General features: G+C 39.5%; 1 protein-coding gene across 2 annotated transcripts in view; it reads right to left on the bottom strand.

Moving 5' to 3' along the window:
* Window positions 1-22,517, bottom strand: part of PDZD8 (PDZ domain containing 8) — a 148,331-nt gene that overhangs the window by 108,961 nt on the left and 16,853 nt on the right. The window contains exon 2 of one of the 2 annotated variants that reach the window (XM_073354247.1): window positions 2,629-2,751. The exons of the other annotated variant lie outside the window; for it this stretch is intronic. Coding sequence (XP_073210348.1) covers window positions 2,629-2,751 — 123 coding nt within the window. The remainder of the gene's footprint in view (window positions 1-2,628; window positions 2,752-22,517) is intronic. 2 annotated transcript variants of the gene reach the window in all.

Raw genomic sequence — 22,517 nt, 5'->3', positions numbered from 1 at the left:
CAGATGAAAAATGTGAATGAAAATTGTGAGTTCAGAAGGAGTTTCTAGGTGGCCAAAAAGGCACAAATTTCACAAACCAGAATGAAGACAACTGTGGGTAAAAAACCATCCTGATTCTGTGGTGAACTGAAGGCATAAATTAGAAATAAAAAAGTAACATAACAAACAGAAATCAATATAAATTAGAAATTATGAATTGTAGAAAATTGATAAGGGGAGCTAAGAACATAAGGGGAAAAAATCTATAGCTGGCAGGACTAAGGAATTTAAGTATATAAAGAACAAGAGAAATCTTCACAATGGTATAGGCCCATTATTAGATGGAGATGGTAAGGGTATTAACAGTGGTGCAGAACAGGCAAAAGAAGTGTTCAATAAATATTTCTCTTCTGGTTTTAAAAAGGAACAGGATGATGTACCGATATCACATAAGGATGAGGAAGTACTTTCTAGTCCATTAGTCACTATGGAGGATGTTAAACCGCATCTATTAGGGATAATCATTTTAAAAATCAGCAGGCCTGACTAACTTGAAGCCAAGAATGCTAAGAATGTGGGGTGAGGCGATCGCTGGCCCACGGATATTAATTTTTAACAAACCTTGAAACACCAGGAAAATTCCAGTGACTGGAAGAGTGCTAATGTTGCACCAATATTTAAACAGGGCAAGGGGGATGACCCAGGTAACTATAGGTCTGTTAGCCTGATATCAATCCCAGGCAAAATAATGGAACAGTTGATATGGGATTCAACGGATTAAGAACTAAAGGACAAGAATACAATTAATGCCAGAGCCAGTCAACCTACTTTGTGGAAAATAGGCCTTGTCAAACAAATCTGATTTCATTCCAGTGAGATTATAAATTTGGTTGATAAATGTAATTGAGTAGATGTAAGAAGGCATTTTGTAAGGCACAATATTCTGATTTGAAAATTAGCATGATACAATATCAACAGAGCACACATTAAATGGATTATGAACTGGCTAACTGACGGATCTCAAACTGGGGAATTGTCATTGAATGGGGGTGTTTCTAGTGGGGTTCCAGATGGATCCATACTATGCCGAATGCTTTTCAACATTTTCATCACCAATCTGGAAGTAAATATGAAAATCACTGCTGATAAAATTTGCTGATGACACAAAGATTGGCAGATTGATAAACAACAACGTGGACACAGCAGATATGCAGAGCAATCTGGATTGCTTGGTAAACTGGGCCCATTCAAACAAAATGCATTTTTATGCAGCCAAATGCAAAGTTACACATCAAGGAACAAAGAATGAGATCATAACTAGAGAACTGGAGACTGTCTCCCAGAAAGCAGTGACTCTGAAAAGGATCATGGGGCCATACTGAACAAGCAACTCAACATGAGTTCCCAGTGAGATGTAGTCAGTAGCAAAAAGGACTAATATCAGCCTTGGATGAACAAACAGGAGAGTAGTGAGAGTAGAAAGGTGATTTTACCTCTGTATACGATATCAGTGAGACCAATACTGGAATACTGTATACAGTGCCCACCTTTGAAGAAGGATGTTGAAAAACTGGAGAAGGTATGAGAGAGCCACTAAATTCATTTGAAAACTGGAGAAAATGCCTTATGGGGAGGAGACACTTAAAGATATCAACCTGTTTAGTTTATGAAAAACAAGACTGAGAACTGTCTTGATCACAGCATATAAATACCTTCATGTGGATAAAATACCAGATACTAAAACATTATTTAATTATTTAACCTAGCGGAAAAAGGCATAACAAGAATCAATGTCTGGAACCCGAAGCCAGACAAATTCAAAGGAGAAATCTGGTGCAAATTTCTAACGAGGGTAATTAACCACTGGAAAAAACTACCAAGGGAAGTGGCAGATTCTTCATCTCTTGATGTCTTCAAATTAAGCCTAGATGCCTGGCTAAAACATATTTTGCCAAAAAACAAGTTATGCTTTAGTCTTCTTTCATATGGCTTGGGCAGGTAGCAACAACTACAGATTTATATTTAAGTTTGATAGCCAGCACATTGCTGCAGCAGTGAGCTGATGAACCTTTTAGTGAAACACAGAAGTTACTGGGTTCAATAGCGGGGAACTGGGTGAAATATAGGAGGTCAGACTAGATCATTTAATAATCCCATCCAGCCTTAAATTTTATGAATTTAAGGACATTTTCACAAAAACAAGTTTTACTTGCTTTGGACTTTTGATTTTGTTATTCCTTTTTGTTTTCAATGTTAAAATCACTTCCACAGCAACTAAATTATGAAATCACCAATAAGCTTATGAACCCATGAATTCTTACTTGATGGGGGTAGGGGGGGAATAAGCAGTAGGAGCAGATTAACACTTAAGCAACCAAAAGCAAAGAGGAAGAAAAATCATTATACATAGATACACACATCTACATACACCCACAGAATCATCTGAACAGCTTAGAGTACGTTTTCCATGTTTCAATTGATCATTGAGAGAGAATTTTTAATTTAAAAAAAAAAGCTATATTATAGTACGAGTTCAACCAGGAGAGTGAAGTTGCAGTGTTCTTGTATCAAAACAGCCTTAGCAATAATATCACGTACTTGAAAACCACTAAGTCCAGAAAGAGTGACAGGGCAAAGGACAGGACATACCTTGTACATTCTATTAAGGTAATTTTAAGTCGGCCTTCTGTCAATGGAAAATCTTGTATGTTGAGATCCCGATCTTCATATTCCTCAGGTGACATAACTTGAAATGGAAAAAATGGCTTGAACCTGATAAAAATAAATATAAAGTCTCACTTTTTCATAAACAGGACTATTTTACTATTTCAAAATACATTAACAGAACTATCAGGCATAAAGAATGAAAGCAATATACTTACAGGGCAATTTGGGGGGGGGAGTGAAGGGGCTGTTTTGCTGTTTAAGACAATTAAGGACAGAAAATCTGATTTCTACAAGTCTTCCAGCCCCCCAAAAATAAAAAAGTCTCTCCAAGCTACTAAATTCTTCCATGCAAGAAGCAGAGGAGTGTATAAACATAGCAAGAATGTAAACACTTTGTTTTCCCTGGAATAGATTCTTTGAATGCCATATCCCAGTGTGCCAGTAATTTTGGATAAAGGAGATTATAAAAAATATTCTCGGAGTGAAACTGTGTAGCTGTCTCGTATGTTAAAGAAAAATCTTGTGCTATTATGATGTGTAAAGAAACTGTACTATAAGCTTTCAATTTACCTATATACTAAAGTATTTAGATGATTAAGGACCAAAGAAACCTACAGACAAATATTTACATACCACAGTATAGGTTTTCATACAATAGGATAGGCATAGCTAGAGATGTGCACTATTAAACAAGACACTGTTAGTTTTGTTATCCATGCTAGTACTTGGGTTCTTACAACATTGAAAGAACTTTTAGAACATTATTTTACTGAGAATCCAATACATAAACTTTGAAAACATTAACTGCCTTTTTCAGTTTCTTATGTATAAATTCTGAATACCTTGATTGGGATTTTAATACTTCTTTACAGTCTCATAAAATGATTTCCCTCATTTGCAGAGCATGGTCTGGTTTTGCACTCATGTTAGTTTAACCAGCGCAACTTGTGGTTTTGGACCAGGCATAGGATTTACAGAAGCCCATAAACTCTCATTTGATGGAGAATGACACCAGAGGAAGAAAACAGAAAAGCTTCCTTCTTCAGTTCACCAGCGAACGCATCATTTTTTAAATTAAGAGGTGGTAAGTAAATGCGGTGATGAAGATGTCAGCATTCCTAGAGCATAGTTTCAGCACCTCTTCCCACACTACTCACACAGCCTGTATGAAAGAAGGAAAAGTCTAGTTTTAACTATCTTAAAAATAAAGAAATCAAAAGAAAAAAAAATTTATGACTAAAATTTCTATCAGAATATTGCAAACGTAAAATTGAGGAAATTCAGAGGTATGTTTCTATAGCATCTTAAGAACCACATTGTACATACAGTACTGTGCTTTTAGATACCATGATGATAGCTACCTTAGAAATAATTTTAGCAGTGTATTTTAGATATAAATTTATCAGCTAGAGTGAGGAAAATAGTATACGTTTGAATTTCCTGACCGTTGAGAGTTTAAAAATATCAGTCATAATTTTGCATTAATGCAAGATGACTTACAAAGACCATTCCAAATTCTAGGAACTCCAATACAGTATGTACTGAAGTATGCAAAGCAGTTAAGGTTTTCTTTTCAAGTTGAACATGAGTTCTGGAGTATTTGTAGATAATTGAGTTATCCGATAATATTCTTTTAATATGGAATTAGAATACAGAAGTACATTTAAAACCAACAAAGCTGTGAATTACAAAACAGCAGGCTCTGCTGTCATTTTTCTTGCCTAATGGCTTCAACATGCTTTTGGAAATAGATCCTTAAAGTCCTAGGCCAAAACGAGTTTGGATTATACTTTCGTTTCCACTGATACTAGTAGATTACAAATAAAGAAATTAAATTTGGAGCATTTAGTTAGTTACATGTAACTGATTCTTTACAACATTCAATTTTCATAACCCAGCAATTACCATCTATTTAATGATAATCTATTGGATGTTTACAAAATTAAATGTAAAACCTCAGTGTACTATTATTCCAAGTAGGGTTTAATTACTTGTTAGTTAGTTAACTGAGCAGTTTACAGACTGTTCAAGTATGAGATAACCCAACTACATCTATTAAGTAAAAATGTTTGGAAAGATTATTTCCTATTGGCAACTGGTGACTGGATACACATTAACTAGCAACGTTTAGCCACCTTGTTATCTTACTGTAAAATCCATACATGGGCTATCTGTAATAAAAGTGTATGATAGGTTCACAGATGCCCAGTTCCTCCAATTCCCCCTGCCCCCCGTAGGGATAGGGACATCCTTTACGTTTCAGAGTAGCAGCCGTGTTAGTCTGTATCCGCAAAAAGAAAAGAAGTACTTGTGGCAACTTAGAGACTAAAATTTATTTGAGGCTAAGCTTTTGTGAGCTACAGCTCACTTCATCGGATGCATGCACTCTCTCACTCATTCTTGCAGACAGTCCCCCCCACAACAAACACCACTTAGTAGCAAGTTTCAGAGTAACAGCCCTGTTAGTCTGTATTCGCAAAAAGACAAGGAGTACTTGTGGCACCTTAGAGACTAACCAATTTATTTGAGCATAAGCTTTCGTGAGCTACAGCTCACTTCATCGGATGCAACATTCCCTCCAGTGAAGAGTGCTCCCTGCAGAGCTGTCATTGCTACTCCTTTGTTCCACTAAACAGGGTTGCTAAAGAACAATACCAGGTACTCCAATTCCCAGAAGCCAGGTTTACTCCTTCCATAATGGCCTTGCAAAATGTCAGCTGGGAACACTGCTTAGGTTATCTTAGGGACTAACCAATTTATTTGAGCATGAGCTTTCGTGAGCTACAGCTCACTTCATCGGATGCATACCGTGGAAACTGCAGAAGACATTATATACACACAGAGATCATGAAACAATACCTCCTCCCGCCCCACTGTCCTGCTGGTAATAGCTTATCTAAAGTGATCATCAAGTTGGGCCATGTCCAGCACAAATCCAGGTTTTCTCACCCTCCGCCCCCCCACACACAAACTCACTCTCCTGCTGGTAATAGCCCATTCAAAGTGACCAGTCTCTTCACAATGTGTATGATAATCAAGGTGGGCCATTTCCTGCACAAATCCAGGTTCTCTCACTTCCTCACCCCCCTCCAAAAACCCCACACACAAACTCACTCTCCTGCTGGTAGGGAGAGTGGTCACTTTGGATAAGCTATTACCAGCAGGAGAGTGAGTTTTGGGGGGGGGGCGGGCGGGATGATCACTTTAGATAAGCTATTACCAGCAGGACAGTGGGGCGGGAGGAGGTATTGTTTCATGATCTCTGTGTGTATATAATGTCTTCTGCAGTTTCCATGGTATGCATCCGATGAAGTGAGCTGTAGCTCACGAAAGCTCATGCTCAAATAAATTGGTTAGTCTCTAAGGTGCCACAAGTACTCCTTTTCTTTTTGCGAATACAGACTAACATGGCTGTTACTCTGAAACCTGCTTAGGTTATGAAGCAAGATAAACTACATTAGTTTAATACAACATTTATACAGTAGTATGAATAATCCAGCCACACTTAATGAACAAGTGGATTTATTTAAAATATTGTACTTAAGTATTACTTTAAAATACTAACTTACACTGGTGTTTTAGCAAAATGGCTATTCTTCATTAAGGAGACAAGGTGGGTGAGGTAATATCTTTTAATATCTTTTATTGAACCAACTTCTGTTGGTGAAAGAGACAAGCTCTCTAGCTTACACAGAGCTGTTCTTCCAGTCTCCAATATCCTGGGACCAACACAGATACAACACTGTCGCAAACATTCTTCATCAAGCTAATTTAATGAGATTTAGCCAAGAGATCTGGGTTTATTCCCAGCTCTGCAACAGATTGTGTATGACCTGTACAAGTCAACGTCTCATTGTTCCAGTTTCTCCATATAAAAAGAGGGGACAATATTTTCCATTTTCAGGAGTGTTGTGAACTTAGGGTATGTCTACACTGGCACTTCATCGGAAAAAACTTTTGTCATTCAGGGACGTTAAAACACACACACCCCAGAATTACAAAAAACTTTTACCGACTAAAAGTGCTGGTGAGAACAGCACTTTGTAAGCAGGGGCTCTCTCCTGCCGACAAACAGCAACTACAATTGTGCGACTTTTAGTGGCACAGCCATGTCACTAAAAGCTGCGCAGTGTAGCCAGAGCCTTAAGTCAGGAGTCTGCAACCATCGGCACATGGCCCATCAGGGTAATCCGCTGGCGAGACCTTTTGTTTATGTTGACTGTCCGCAGGCACAGCCGCCCGCAGCTCCCAGTGGCCGCGGTTCGCTGTTTCCGGCCAATGGGAGCTGCGGGCAGTGGTGCGGGCTGCAGGGATGTCACTTCCTGCAGCTCCCATTGGCTGGGGACGGCAAACCACAGCCACTGGGAGCTGTGGGGGGGCAGTGCCTGTGGATGGTCAAAGTAAACAAAATGTCTAGCGGCCCGCCAGCGGACTACCTTGATGGGCCACATGCCGAAGGTTGCCGACACCCGACTTAAGTAATTGGAGTTTGTAAACTGCTTTGCACTTCTATAATACTTTCAGAGGATTTCAACATCTACCATTATATTTAGTCCATCTTTAATACATGGAATGCCTTTATACAGCACTTAAAGAAAAACTGTCCAAACATTTATCAGATATAAAACTAGGCCAATCAGCCAGAGGCAGATGAATGACGGAGCATTCCTCCCTCTGTCCAGCAACATCCTGAAACAAACCTTTGTGCGAAACCAAACCTTCATGTCACTCAGCCACTACAAGGAACAACTGAGCTGGATTCCCATCAGGATTCTGTCCCAGGACCTGGCTTGAAGTTTCAGTCTTTCACATCAGCCTCTGGTTTGTACAGTTCTTATAAATTTGAGGCTCCAGTCCACTGCAGCTGCACATAAAGGAGCTCTTTCTGTGAGGTAGAGAGTTGACTTAAGTAGCCCACCAGTATTTCTATGACACTGTTAAACCTCAGTCAGTAACCAAAGGCTGGGTCCACACTATACATTTACATCAGTATAACAACTCAGGCATGTGAAAAATCCACACTCCTGATTGATGCAGTTATACCTCCCTAAGCCCCAGTGTAAACAGCGCTATGTCTATGGGAGAGCTTCTCCCATCAATATAGCTACCGCCTCTCGCAGAGGTGGATTAACTATGCTGACAAGAGAAGCTCTCCTGTCAGCAGAGTAGTGTCCTCACTTAAGTGCACCAGTGGTGTAAATGCAGTGCTGGAAGTGTAGACTTGTCCAAAGACAGTTTCCATTTTGTTATATATGTCATGCAAAAATCAGAAAATGTTTTGATAATGGATAGAATTTTACCAAAAAGCACTTGCAAGTAGTACCATGTTTTTCTGAGTATTGCTGTGCCTTCTCACCATATTTCCCAATGCCAATTTCCGATATATCTTTATTAGTTCACCTCCTAAGTCCTTCTATAATGCCATCAGCCTGTTCAGCAAGGCTCAAGTCACTCGTCAAAGTGAATACTCTGCTCCAATTTTGAAATTGGTCAGTTATATCCCGAGATGAGATTAGGCTCTTTTAAGTTAGCCTTTATCATTCATTACTGTTTACAAGTGTCCAACCTTGAAGTAAGGACCTTCCCTTCTCCACTCCACTGCCAATTAACAACTAGGCATTTGTCTAAATCCTTGTTCAATTGTTTCTTCAGAGACACCCCCATAGTAGACATAGTAGATTTAACAGGTTTCATCTCCTACTTTTTTCCTTTATCTGAACCAGAGTTTCAGAGTCACGTCATCATAGGGGATTGATAAGTACTCGAGTGAATGTCTCATTGGCTGGTCATTTTACATATTTTACATATCATCAGTTTGCTGAACAAACTTGTCCTTGGTCTACTCTCTCCTCTTAACCAAAGAGTAGTCACATGATACCTTGAAAACAAAGCTGCTACATAGTGTTTCTTCACTGCATTCACCCCATAGCAGCCAGCTAGCATAACAGAAAACAGGCACGCTGCTAAAATATTTGACAAAGTTAGAGATTAGAGAACATACATTAGAGAACCAGAATTGTCAGGAATGTGTGAAGTCCATCCTTTTTTTTTTTTTTTTTTTTTTAAATCGTGTGCATGCCCTTACTGCTTCTTTGTAATCTACAAAAGGCAGCTGAATAAGGTTGGGGGTTTTTCCAGTCCATTAGGTTTTTTTTAAAATAGATTTCTGTTTAATATCAGAAATACCATGGCTTGTCTTCCCAGTTTGGGTGGAGGACTAAGATTAGGAACTAGTGGGATAACATCACAAAATGAAAATGAAAATTTAGCAGGTGAGCTGGGAAGACTGTCGTAACTTTCTAAAACTTTGTTTGTTAACTATTTAACTCAAACTCCTGACAGATTTGGGTAAAAGCTCACTTTGAGAATTCAAAAACCCCAGCCCCTTCAACTGAAGATTTCTACTTCTTCAAGGAGACCTTTAGCAAAACTATCACAAAGCTTCATGTTTCTGATATTTCTAAACTCCCTCCCAAACACTTACATCATAAAGCAACAAAAGAGGCACACATTTTTCATTGCTGTTGTCATAAATATAAAGGGAAGGGTTACCACCTTTCTGTATACAGTGCTATACAATCCCTCCTGGCCAGAGGCAAAACCCTTTCACGTGTAAAGGGTTAAGAAGCTAAAATAACCTCGCTGGCACCTGACCAAAATGAGGAGACAAAATACTTTCAAAGCTGGGGGGGGAGAGACAGGGACAAAGGGTCTGTCCCTGTGTGATGCTTTTGCCAGGAACAGATCAGGAATGCAGCTCAGAACTCCTGTAAAAAGCTAGTAAGTAATCTAGCTAGAAATGCTTTAGATTTCCTTTTCTTTAATGGCTAGTAAAATAGGCTGCGCTGGATGGAATGTATATTCCTGTTTTTGTGTCTTTTTGTAACTTAAGGTTTTGCCTAGAGGGATTCTCTGTGTTTTGAATCGGATTACCCTGTAAGGTATTTACCATCCTGATTTTACAGAGGTGATTCTTTTACTTTTTCTTTAATTAAAATTCTTCTTCTAAGAACCTGATTGCTTTTTCATTGTTCCTAAGATCCAAGGGTTTGGGTCTGTGTTCACCTATGCAAACTGGCGAGGATTTTTATCAAGCCTTCCCCAGGAAAGGGAGTGTAGGGCTTGGGGGGGGATATTCTTGCGGGGGGGGGGGGGGGGAAGACGTCTCCAAGTGGGCTCTTTCCCTGTTCTTTGTTTAACACGCTTGGTGGTGGAAGCATAGGGTTCAAGGACAAGGCAAAGTTTGTACCCTGAAGAAGTTTTTAACCTAAGCTGGAAAGAATATGCTGAGGGGGTCTTTCATGCAGGTCCCCACATCTGTACCCTAGAGTTCAGAGTAGGGAAGAACCTTGACAAGTGTGCAGGCCATCTTTAAGTTGGTTTATTTTGGTTTCAACCAGTTATTTCCAGTTTTATCAACAATGAGGAGTTTCTCTCCCACTTTCAGTAACCCTTTAAGTATGTACATAGTTAAATTCTATCTCATAGCCAGTTTTTCCAAGCTGTACGGTTTCCTCAGTTCTTCATAACCCACTGCCTCCAAAACCTCTCTCTCATTACAGTAGTACTCCTTTGCACTCCTAAAAGCTGTCCTTTACAGCAGTGGTACTCAACCAGACATACACGTATGCAGAGATCTTCCAGGGGGTGGTTAATCAACTCATCTAGATACTTGCCTACGTTTATAACAGGCTACATAAAAAGCACTAGCAAAGTCAGTACAAACTAAAATTTCATTCAGAAAATAACTTGTTTATACTGCTCTATATACTAAAATGTAAGTACAATACTTCTATTCCAATTGATTTATTTTATAATTATATGGTAAAAATGATAAAGCAAGCAATTTTTCAGTAATCGTGTGCTGTGATACTTTTGTGTTTTTTGCCTGATTCTGTACACAACTCAATTTTAAATAAGGTGAAACTTGGTGGTACTCAAGACAAATTACTTTCAGGAGTCTTGTCTGGAAAGGTTGAGAGCCACTGCTTTACAGTCTTTTCATTTTATTTATATTCTTTCCATACTGTAGTGCTTAAGTTTGTATTCAGCTGGTCAGCTGAAATCCACACAATATAGTGAATAGTGATCAATAACTTCCCCTTTCCCTTAATTTGGTTAAAGTAAGTTGAATAGTTTAACTGCCTTCTAAAACTGGCTATGTCCTCACCCTACAATATAGTAACCTCAGAGTTATGTACACCAGTTACGAACTGACTGGTACACCACACAGGTCATTTGGAACCTGAAGTATGCCTCAGGCAGCAGCAGGACAAAAAACAAAATAAAAAACACAAATACAGTACAAAACTGTGTTAAATGTAAACTACTAAAAAATAAAAGGGAAAGTTTAAAAAAAGATTTGACAAGGTAAGGAACTGTTTCTGTGCCTGTTTCATTTACATTAAGATTGTTAAAAGCAGCATTTTTCTTCTGCGTGGTAAAATTTCAAAGCTGTTTTAAGTCAATGTTCAGTTGTACACTTTTGAAAGAACCATCAATGATTTGTTCAGAATTACGACATTTCAGAGTTATGAACAACCTCTATTCCCAAGGTGTTTGTAACTCTGAGGTTCTTCTGTACATAGTTTTACGATTTTTATACTTTCGCACCAAGTCTTTGACAAAATACATGATGTGAAAGGCAGCACATCCCTGTATAACTCTAGTAGATGCAAGTTTTCTAACTAAATTCACCAACATTTAAAACTACCTTCTGGCTTACTATCCTACCTTAATACATGGTCAAAATTTATAAGACCATTCCTAAGCTGAAAGACAAAACCAAAAAAAGTTCTAAATGTCTCCACCACTACTTCAAAGAATTTTTGTACACCACAAAGCAGTGACAGACATAAAAAGCCATTTCATTTTCCCTGTGAAGATTGCTTAACTATGGAGTTGCCAACATGAATTTATTTCAGTTGACTTCTCTGCAACTGTTCCCAATAATCAAATACACCCACTACAGAATGAAGAAAGAGTAACCCAATATCAGAACTAGTTTTTAAAATTTTAGTGTTTGTAGTGCTGTTGTCTAAACAATGCGACTTTTTGCTTATCTGGAGCAATTATACAATGAATTTCAAACTCAAGTCACCAGTAAATTGGATACATTTTAAACATACTCTGGTTAGTTACCTCTCCTCAAAAAAACTCATCAACATTCCTCCACTAATAGAGCTGTCAACTTCCATCCATGCAAAGAATTTCAAATTTGTGCTGAAGGAGAACATTTCTAAAATTGCCTTACTAGTTAGAAAAAAAATTGAGGCATTTCAAATTAAGATAAAAGAATGTACTAGTTGGCTAACCCATTCCATCAGTGTCTCTGAATAATCTTTGCAAGAAGAATGCAATATATTTTTCTTTTTCAGTGTAAGTCAGTCCTTAAATAGCAACAGTGCATTTCAATCAAATACAGTAAGACAGAAAACAAGCAGCAAAAGCATGTTTTCACAACACTAGGTCAGATGATGTCAAAGAAATCTTGTTAAAAGAGAACTACTCAGCGAATACTTAAAGATATTACACTTAAAATAGCACAAGACTCAGTCCTTCTGTATATAAAGCCAAAAAAGGGAGAGAGAAATTTGTTTCAAATACTCTACCTAAAACTACTTTAGTTCCCTTTATGCTTAAGAATCCACACCCTCCATCCAGGGTTCTCCCATAAAGCCTTGAAGGGTGACAAATCCAGCACACTTGGTATTTTATCCCCACCTTTAACTCAAAGAAAACCCAAACCAAAATATCTTATAACTTACTGTAGGAAAAAAACAAAACAACAAATTCTGCATTTCTATCGTGGGGGTATATAGACCACATAATCTTCTGCTCCCTCCTTTTCAAATTTTGGGAAAAGCCCTATCCATCTAATTGCAAAACAGCCTGAATTAATATTTAATGTTTTAAAAAGTGTCTGGCCCAAACTAGCATCTATTTGTATTAGCTATTGTACGTGGATTGTTTTGTGGGCTTTAAGCCAGGTTTTCTTACTAGACAAAATGAAGACAGGAATAGTCTTTTATACCGAAGAGGAAAAAAAAATAGAGTGTCAGCCTATTAGCTAAAATTATCTGGTCCCATCACAGTACCTACTCATCTACAATGTATCCAGGAGCACCAAGAAACAACCCACCACCAAGCTCTGCCTGGCCAAAGACAAACAAGGACTTATGTAATTCTATTCACTCTATCTGCCAAGGATATCCAGAACCACAATGCAGAAACAGACACAGGCTAAATACCAGGAGAGACAAACTAAAATATCAACAGCAGCTGGACTGCTTTTCTGCTCTTCAGAAAAAGGAAGAATTAGACTGGCTAAAGAGAACCAGACCTTTTTCATTGCACAGAAAGGTTATAATTTGCAAACTAAGTCAGCTTCAGCTGAAAAGGCAAGAGCATGATCATATAACATGTTCTGAGAAAGGAAAGAAAGGAGAAAAAAAAGCTTTAAATTATTCACCTGTTTGGTGCAGGGAATTTAATGACAGCGTTTTCCAAAAACAATTACTCAGATTTCTCTTTACAACCCCATCATCACTTTGGGTTATACAAGTTTCAGTGCTACATTACTTCCATAGATTAAAAGTGTCAGGTTTACAAATTCCTAGTCAAGTTACATGCTTATTTTAGAAGATATACATTAAATATTCAGTTAATCACAATACTTTAAAACTAAAATAGGCTTTAAATTCAAATGCCAACAAAACAAACAGTCGAAGCTTAAAATGTAACAGACATTATTTACAAATTTAAATTTTTTAGTGCAGAGTTACTCTGAAGGGTTTTAGAGAGATATTTCAAACTGTATTTGCAAGAAGAGTAAACAAGCAAGAACCAAGTTCCTGAACGGAAAGCGAAAGACAGCATCTTATAAAGTTACTTGTATTTAACAAAACACTGATTTATTCTAATAGATTGTACCATTAAGGAAGATATTCAGGGATGACCATTACTAATTTGCATTTGGAAAAAATAAGTACTGCACTTCTTCCATTTTGGGGGTACAGAGACCATTTAACTGCCTATGGGAGAAATCCAATAAATAAACTTTAATGAAATCATTTAAAGTTACTCTGATTTAGCAACACCAGATAAAAAGTCATGCTTTTGCTACTTAAAAACATTTAAATTATCATTTTTTTTTGTTTCAAGCTTAAATACCATTTAATTTAGGTTTATTACACTGTAGGCAAATTTAATCCTAAACTGCCTGGAAAAATTCTAAAACCATTATAGGCCATTCCTAAAAGCATGAAATACACATTTTTTTAAAGAAATTGTCTAACAAGTTACATAATCCTACCAATGCCTTTGCTGAAAGGTTTTATAACTCTGAAAGCTCCATTACAGATCACCTGTGACAGACAAAATATGAGCTCATCCTTACTTAAAAGCAAAACAAAAAACCAAGGTCTATTTTGCAGAATTCACTTTCTTGCCCACACTGAAACCAACGAAAGCTGTACTGAGAGAGCATGACTGGCTCTACAACCAACTGATTTTAGCAAATCAAAGCATACTTCTATTTGATAGTCAGTCTCAAACACGATCAAAGCATCTTAGCTTTACCACATCCGTAAAAATAGTTCAATTTAATTAAAAACGCCTCATTATTGCAGCATGTGGGTCTTCTCAGGAGATTTTATGAAAATATGCAAAATCAGTTTTCTGACATTTTAGCACTCCACCCACTTCATGGATTCCATTTTCCCATTAATGCAGGAGGATCACATGCATAAATTCTCAGTACCCTGAGGGAATTAGTCAAATCTACCAAACAAGAGGAAATGTAGTACCTGTTATTTCTCTCTTAAAGATCCTTCACTTAATCCATATGCATACATTATGCTCCTCCCATTACTTTGAGGGATAATATGATATTTTGATGACATAAGGGAAGATAAGGATGGAACTCACTATCGCAGAATTCTTCACAAGGGAGTTTGTAGATGTTCTACCCCTGCCTAGATGATGGAAAGACAATATTTGTACAATCCTACAAGTACCATATGTTTACTCCAAAGTAGCTTTCAGCAACTTTCTGCATCATCTTTGGACTCAAAGTCTATGACTACATTTTTCAAGAGTAACTAGTGATTTTGGATGCCTTACAGGGGTAGGGGGGGGAATCTTTGCGGTGTCTGATTTTCATAAAGTACTGAGCACCCACCCTCTGAAAATCAGGATGTTTGTTACTAGTAGTCACTTTTGAAAATCTGAGCTGTAGTGCCTGGCAAAATATGCACCAATACTCAGTTGGCTTCTTTGCAGGTAACTAGCACAGATGCTTCACCTCTTTACCAGAAAGTCATAAATCTGGTAGAGAGTCCTGAAAACACTTAATATTTCTGTCAGTAATAAACAAGCTGAAAAATCTTGAAGTACACTTCTTGAACTAATTTCTTTATTTAACCAGAGAAGACAGGCCTAAGAATGGCCACATTTCTGTTTGGAAGTAGTTTCCACTGCAAAGAACTCTCCTTCATGCCCATATTCATGTTTTCTTGAAGAAAGCTAAAAGATCTGGATTTTTTTTAGAATCTCAGAGGGAGAACAACTTCCACAGGATGGATTATGCCCAAAGTAGCATGGATGAGATAACTATTGGAGACGCCTCTCCCTTTTTGCCTTTCCTATTCAATAATTGTACTACATAGGCAAAACGCACAGGGGTTCCTTGTGTTGGAGCGGGTCTTCCATCTCTTCACCAAAGAGGTTCTTTGAAAAACAGGTTGATCATCTTTGAATACAAGTGACTCAGCCAACTGGAAGCTATTACTATTTTTTCCAGGCCTGCTCATCTTCTGGAGCATATCTTTCTATTCTCATCTTGATGAGCAGAGCAGCACGGCAGTGCTACTTGCTATAGGAACACTATACCTGCTAAAGAACTTGGGCCCCTTTTTATGCATTTGCATGCTGCAAGAGCAGTTTGACTTGCCTTATTACAAATCTGTTTGAATACATGGTGGAGTTGTTCTGAAACAGATCAAGGGAAACTGGAGCTCAGTCAGTTCTCTGACTGTTCTCATACAGCATTGATTACGGATATGTATACTACATTTTTTACTGCTTACTTTAGCGTAGAGGAAATTTTTTCTCCCTGAATATGCTCTTGCTCTCAGTGTGCTCGCTCCTCCTAGTTTATGCAAGGCTTTCCTGATAATGTTGTGCAGTTGACCACTGTACCCGGCTTGTAACCTGAGAGACTTCTGAAGGTGATTTAGAAAACTTTGGAAAACCACTTCCCCCATGCTGAGCACTAATCTATTATTCATTTTCTAATCTATTTTTCATTTTCCACTTACCTCTCCACAAGGAAGTTCTTACACAGATTCTCCACAGTTTGCCCACTATATCAAGGACATTCTCACAGAGGGCCCAATTCAAGAAAGCATTTAATCAAATATTTATCTCTAAGTATGTGCTTAAAGTTAAGCATGTACTTAAGTGCTTTCCTGAACAGGTTCCAGTTGGAGGTATTCTCACCAGCCTGTTGTAGCCTTGAAACACAACTTCCATTGCAACAGGAGAAAAGTTGGAGGGACTTCACATGAACTGCGCTTCCATAATTACACAGAGGCACATTGCCTAACCTTTGATGCCTGTGCTCTGCTGATTACTGGTTTTGACTCCGAGATTGGTTGCATATTGACAAAACAGATCATAGCATTATCCTATTGGTACTATCAGTGGAAAATTGGTTAAAAGATAGGAAACAAAGATAAGAATAAATGGTCAGTTTCCAGAATGGAGAGAGAGGTAAATAGTGGTGTCCCCCCAGGGGTCTATTCTGGGCCCAGTCCTATTTAAATTATTCATAAATGATCTGGAAAAGGGGGTAAACAGTGAGGTGGCAAAATCTGCAGATGATACAAAACTACTCAAGATAGTTAAGACCCAGGCAGACTGCAAAGAGCTACAAATGGTTCTCTCAAAACTGGGTGACTGGGCAACAAAACGGCAGATGAAATTCCATGCTGATAAACGCAAAGTAATGCACACTGGAAAACAATCCCATCTATACATATAAAATGATGGGGTCTAAATTAGCTGTTACCACTCAAGAAGGAGATCTTGGAGTTGATGCGGATAGTTCTCTGAAAATATCCACTCAGTGTGCAGCGGCAGTCAAAAAAGCAAACAGAATGTTGGGTATCATTAAGAAAGGGATAGATAATAAGACAGAAAATATCATATTGCCTATATATAAATCCATGGTACACCAACATCTTGAATACTGCGTGCAGACGTGGTTGTCCCATCTCAAAAAAGATATATTAGACTAGTAAAAGGTTCAGAAAAGGGCAACAAAAGTTATTAGGGGTATGGAACGGCTGCCATATGAGGAGAGATTAATAAGACTGGGACTTTTCAGCCTGGAAAAGAGACGACTAAGGAGGGATATGATAGTGGTCTATTAAATCATGACTGGTGTGGAGAAAGTAAATAAGGAAGTGTTATTTACTCCTTCTCATAACACAAGAACTAGAAATCACCAAATGAAATTAATAGGCACCAAGTTTAAAGCAAACAAAAGGAAGTATTTTTCTACACAATCCACAGTCAGCCTGTGGAACTCCTTGCCAGAGGATGTAGTGAAGGCGAAGACTATAACAGGGTTCAAAACAGAACTAGATATAAGGTATCACTAAAAAGCTTATAATCTACTGAGAGTGTGGTCATCCTATTTGTATGAATGTATCATTCCTATATCTGAAACTAGAAATATAACTCTGAGGTCCTATTGTAATTATGCAAAGTGTGGGCCATTAATGGTGGTTTGGAATCTTGATGGCTCCCATTAACCAGGACAATTGGTTGTAAATGGCTCTGTTTACTTGTAAGCCTTCCTGTGTGTGCATGCCAGCAAGTGGGTACTGAAGTCTTACAGTGGCATGTGATCATGTCACCTGAACTGGAATCCATCTTTAACCTGGTGCTTTTCCATTTAGAAGAAGGGGTGGGAACCCAGAGAGAGACACAAAGTATTCCCGCCTTGTGCCAAAGATATAGAAGGGGGTGGAACAGAACAAAGTGGGCAGCCAGTCATGAGAAATCCCCAGAGTTACCACCTGAGCTGGATCTAACAAGAACTGTACCAAGGGAAAAGGATTGGGCCCAGACTAGGAAGAAGTCTGGTCTGTGAAAGAAGCTTATTGGAACATCTCTAAGGGCATGGCTACATTTGCCAGTTAGAGCACATTAAAACAGCCTAGTGCGCTTTAACTCATGACACGTCCACACTGGCAATGACTCCGTGGCTAGAGCACTCCTGGTACTCCACCTCGGCGAGTGGAATAACGTATGATGCGCCGCCACAGCACCAGTGTAGATGCCCTGGTCTGTTAATGCACTCTGATCGGCCTCCAGAAGTGTCCCACAATGCCTGTTCTAGCCACTCTGGTCATCACTTTGAACTCTACTGCCCTGCCCTCAGGTGACCAACCATCAGACCCACCCTTTAAATTATCTGGGAATTTTGAAAATCTCCTTCCTGTTTGCTCAGCCAGGTGTGGAGTGCTCTCAGCGAATCTTTCCAGGTGACCATGCCTCCATGTGCCAGGCGATCCCCAGTATGGAGCGATGGCGAGGTGCCAGACCTCATCAGTGTTTGGGGGGAGGAAGCTGTCCAGTGCCAGCTGCACTCCAGCCGTAGGCAAACAGCCACTCTGGTGCTGCCCCTGCAACCTGCCGTTTTTACAAAAAGCTGGACACGATACTTGGGGGTGACCCCACCTCCACTCCGAGTACCACCATGGACACTTCAAAGCACAGTCCAACAAAGCAGGAGGAGGAGCAGAAAAGCAGGAGTGAGGGTGCTGAGGAGAAGGAAGATACCCTGGCATCCCTAGATGCATGCAGCCAGGAGCTGTTCTCAAGCCAGGAGGAAGGTAGCCAGTCGCGGTGGCCAGTGCTTGAGGAAGGACAAACACCAGAGGAGGTTCCCAGTAAGCAGCTTTTATTTTGGGAAGCAAGTTATTCGGTGAGGGCTCTTGGGGCAAGAAGGGTTAGGGCTGCATGTAGGGCTAAATTTTCGAATTGTACTATAAGAATTGATGTAAACTTTGATTTCATTCATTCAGCCAGCCACCCATTTTGAATAACAGAAAGGAATGACTGTCTGAGACTCGGATCCTGTATCCCATATGTATTACAATTAGGACCTGTTATAAAGTTTAGTTAGTAAGAGACAAGATTTTGTATTGTGTCTATGATAAATAGATTAGAGAAATGTTGAGGGCCTGAAGCCCCAATGTGAATGGTTTTAGTTATAAAAGATTTAGCAAGACTTAACTTACAATGTATTCTGTATATCTCTGAAGACTTCTGTGAGAGACTGTTTGCGTAAATGAGGAATGCATGCATCAGGAAAAGATAAGGTGCGAAAGCCATCACAAATGTCCAGATGGTCAAGAAAAAGTGAGAGACTTGAAAACACCAGGAGACAATCAGAAAATATCCATTGCATTCGAGGCTAAACACGTTAGCAGCATTGATGACCTCGGAGGTGAGGCAGGCACCCCCGAAGGCAAAACAACAAATAAATGATAACAGCAGAAAACCCCAAGATTAACACCACTTAAGGACTAATGATTACAGGATGACATTGCAGAATGCATGGACTAAAATGGGAATTTACAACTATAAAGATGGGGTGTTTTGCCATGGAACTCTGGGTTCAGTCCTGCAAAGCCTCAGAGCATCGGATTATGACCGACAGAGCCTAGCTCCTCACTCGTGCTCAATCTAACTGACCCAGTGGGGTCAGAGGGTAATGGCTTGTAGAAAGTGGTATTGGAGAGCTGCCGAGCAGCCTCTTGTTCATATTCTGACCTATTCATGATGACAACAGCAGATTCTAGGTGGACTCCTCCTGAAGGTCGAAACAGCAGACTGGACTTCTACATAGAGTGCTTCTGCCAACGTGCACGGGCTGAAATTGTGGAAAAGCAGCATCACTTGCCTCATAACCTCAGCCGTGTGGAACACAGTGCCATCCACAGCCTCAGAAACAACTCTGACATCATAATCAAAAAGGCTGACAAAGGAGGTGCTGTTGTCATCATGAATAGGTCGGAATATGAACAAGAGGCTGCTCGGCAGCTATCTAACACCACTTTCTACAAGCCATTACCCTCTGATCCCACTGAAAGTTACCAAAAGAAACTACAGCATTTGCTCAAGAAACTCCCTGAAAAAGCACAAGATCAAATCCGCACAGACACACCCCTAGAACCCCCACCTGGGATATTCTATCTACTACCCAAGATCCATAAACCTGGAAATCCTGGGCGTCCCATCATCTCAAGCATTGGCACCCTGACAGCAGGATTGTCTGGCTATGTAGACTCCCACCTCAGGCCCTACGCTACCAGCACTCCCAGCTACCTTCGAGACACCACTGACTTCCTGAGGAAACTACAATCCATCGGTGATCTTCCTGATAACACCATCCTGGCCACTATGGATGTGGAAGCCCTCTACACCAACATTCCACACAAAGATGGACTACAAGCAGTCAAGAACACTATCCCCAATAATGTCACGGCTAACCTGGTGGCTGAACTTTGTGACTTTGTCTTTACCCATAACTATTTTACATTTGGGGACAATGTATACCTTCAGATCAGCGGCACTGCTATGGGTACCCGCATGGCCCCACAGTATGCCAACATTTTTATGGCTGACTTAGAACAACGCTTCCTCAGCTCTCATCCCCTAACGCCCCTACTCTACTTGCGCTATATTGATGACATCTTCATCATCTGGACCCATGGAAAAGAAGCCCTTGAGGAATTCCACAATGATTTCAACAATTTCCATCCCACCATCAACCTCCGCCTGGTCCAGTCCACACAAGAGATCCACTTCCTGGACACTACAGTGCTAATAAACGATGCTCACATAAACACCACCCTACACCGGAAACCTACTGACAGCTATTCCTACCTACATGCCTCCAGCTTTCACCCTGACTACACCACACAATCCATCGTCTAGAGCCAAGCTCTGCGATACAACCGCATTTGCTCCAACCCCTCAGACAGAGACAAACACCTACAAGATCTCTATCAAGCATTCTTACAACTACAATACCCACCTGCGGAAGTGAAGAAACAGATTGATAGAGCCAGAAGAGTTCCCAGAAGTCACCTACTACAGAAGAGGCCTAACAAAGAAAATAACAGAACGCCACTAGCCGTCACCTTCAGCCCCCAACTAAAACCCCTCCAATGCATTATTAAGGATCTACAACCTATCCTGAAGGATGACCCAACACTCTCACAAATCTTGGGAGACAGGCCAGTCCTTGCCTACAGACAGCCCCCCAACCTGAAGCAAATACTCACCAGCAACCACATACCACACAACAGAACCACTAACCCAAGAACCTATCCTTGCAACAAAGCCCGTTGCCAACTGTGCCCACATATCTATTCAGGAGACACCATCACAGGGCCTAATAACATCAGCCACACTATCAGAGGCTCGTTCACCTGCACATCCACCAATGTGATATATGCCATCATGTGCCAGCAATGCCCCTCTGCCATGTACATTGGTCAAACTGGACTGTCTCTACGTAAAAGAATAAATGGACACAAATCAGATGTCAAGAATTATAACATTCCTAAACCAGTTGGAGAACACTTCAATCTCTCTGGTCACATGATTACAGACATGAAAGTTGCTATATTACAACAAAAAAACTTCAAATCCAGACTCCAGCGAGAAACTGTTGAATTGGAATTCATTTGCAAATTGGATACAATTAACTTAGGCTTGAATAGAGACTGGGAGTGGCTAAGTCATTATGCAAGGTAACCTATTTCCCCTTGTTTTTTCCTACCACCCCCCAGACGTTCTTGTTAAACCCTGGATTTGTGCTGGAAATGGCCCACCTTGATTATCATACACATTGTAAGGAGAGTGATCACTTTAGATAAGCTATTACCAGCAGGAGAGTGGGGTGGGAGGAGGTATTTTTTCATGCTTTGTGTGTATATAAAAAGATCTTCTACACTTTCCACAGTATGCATCCGATGAAGTGAGCTGTAGCTCACAAAAGCTTATGCTCAAATAAATTGGTTAATCTCTAAGGTGCCACAAGTACAGACTAACACGGCTGCTACTCTGAAACTTGCCTGTGATAGTAACCCTCTTGGCATTATAGGTCATTTGCTACACATGTGAGTTATGGCAAGATTAATTTTCACTAGTAAAGTCACCACCTATTTGATTTTTATTTTAATGCTTACATCACAACATGGAATTCCATACTCACCATCATCATCTTCAAGTCTCACTCAAAATGGAGTCGTACATGGGAACAGACAGATTTTATATAGGAGTAGCAAGGTTTTACCACCATTCACAGTAAACAAGACCAGATGTACAAAATGCTTAAGTGTTTTAAATTACATTAGTGACACTGGTAAACAAAATGTGATCCTGTTTTAACACATCATATTACAAAACCAACATGAAGATCTTAGTACTTATATACAGGCAACCTTTACCATAAGAATATATTGTTCACAGAGTTACAGTGATGTTTAAAACTGACACAGGAAAACAAAAAATAAGTTCACCACTAAGGAAAGATTCAGAAACTCATACAGATGATGTATGTAAACTTGCAGATAAGTATTGTAAATCATAGTGAACTTTCTCCTTGATTTTCTATCAAGGATTTGGATATATTTTAGACCTTTTCTTTAAGCCAAAACAGGCAAGAGTGTACACATTGAGAACCAAAGATTCGCAAGACATTGCGGTTGAAATGTAAAATATCTCCCTTGGCCCCATACCACATAGTATTTTTAAATATAGAAGTTCAAAGACCAAAGTATTAT

Source organism: Lepidochelys kempii, chromosome 7, assembly GCF_965140265.1.
Source record: "Lepidochelys kempii isolate rLepKem1 chromosome 7, rLepKem1.hap2, whole genome shotgun sequence".
In the NCBI taxonomy this organism is placed as follows: Eukaryota; Metazoa; Chordata; order Testudines; family Cheloniidae; genus Lepidochelys; species Lepidochelys kempii.
The sequence above is the reverse complement of the archived record's forward strand: the minus strand, read 5'-3'. Positions and strand labels throughout refer to the sequence as shown.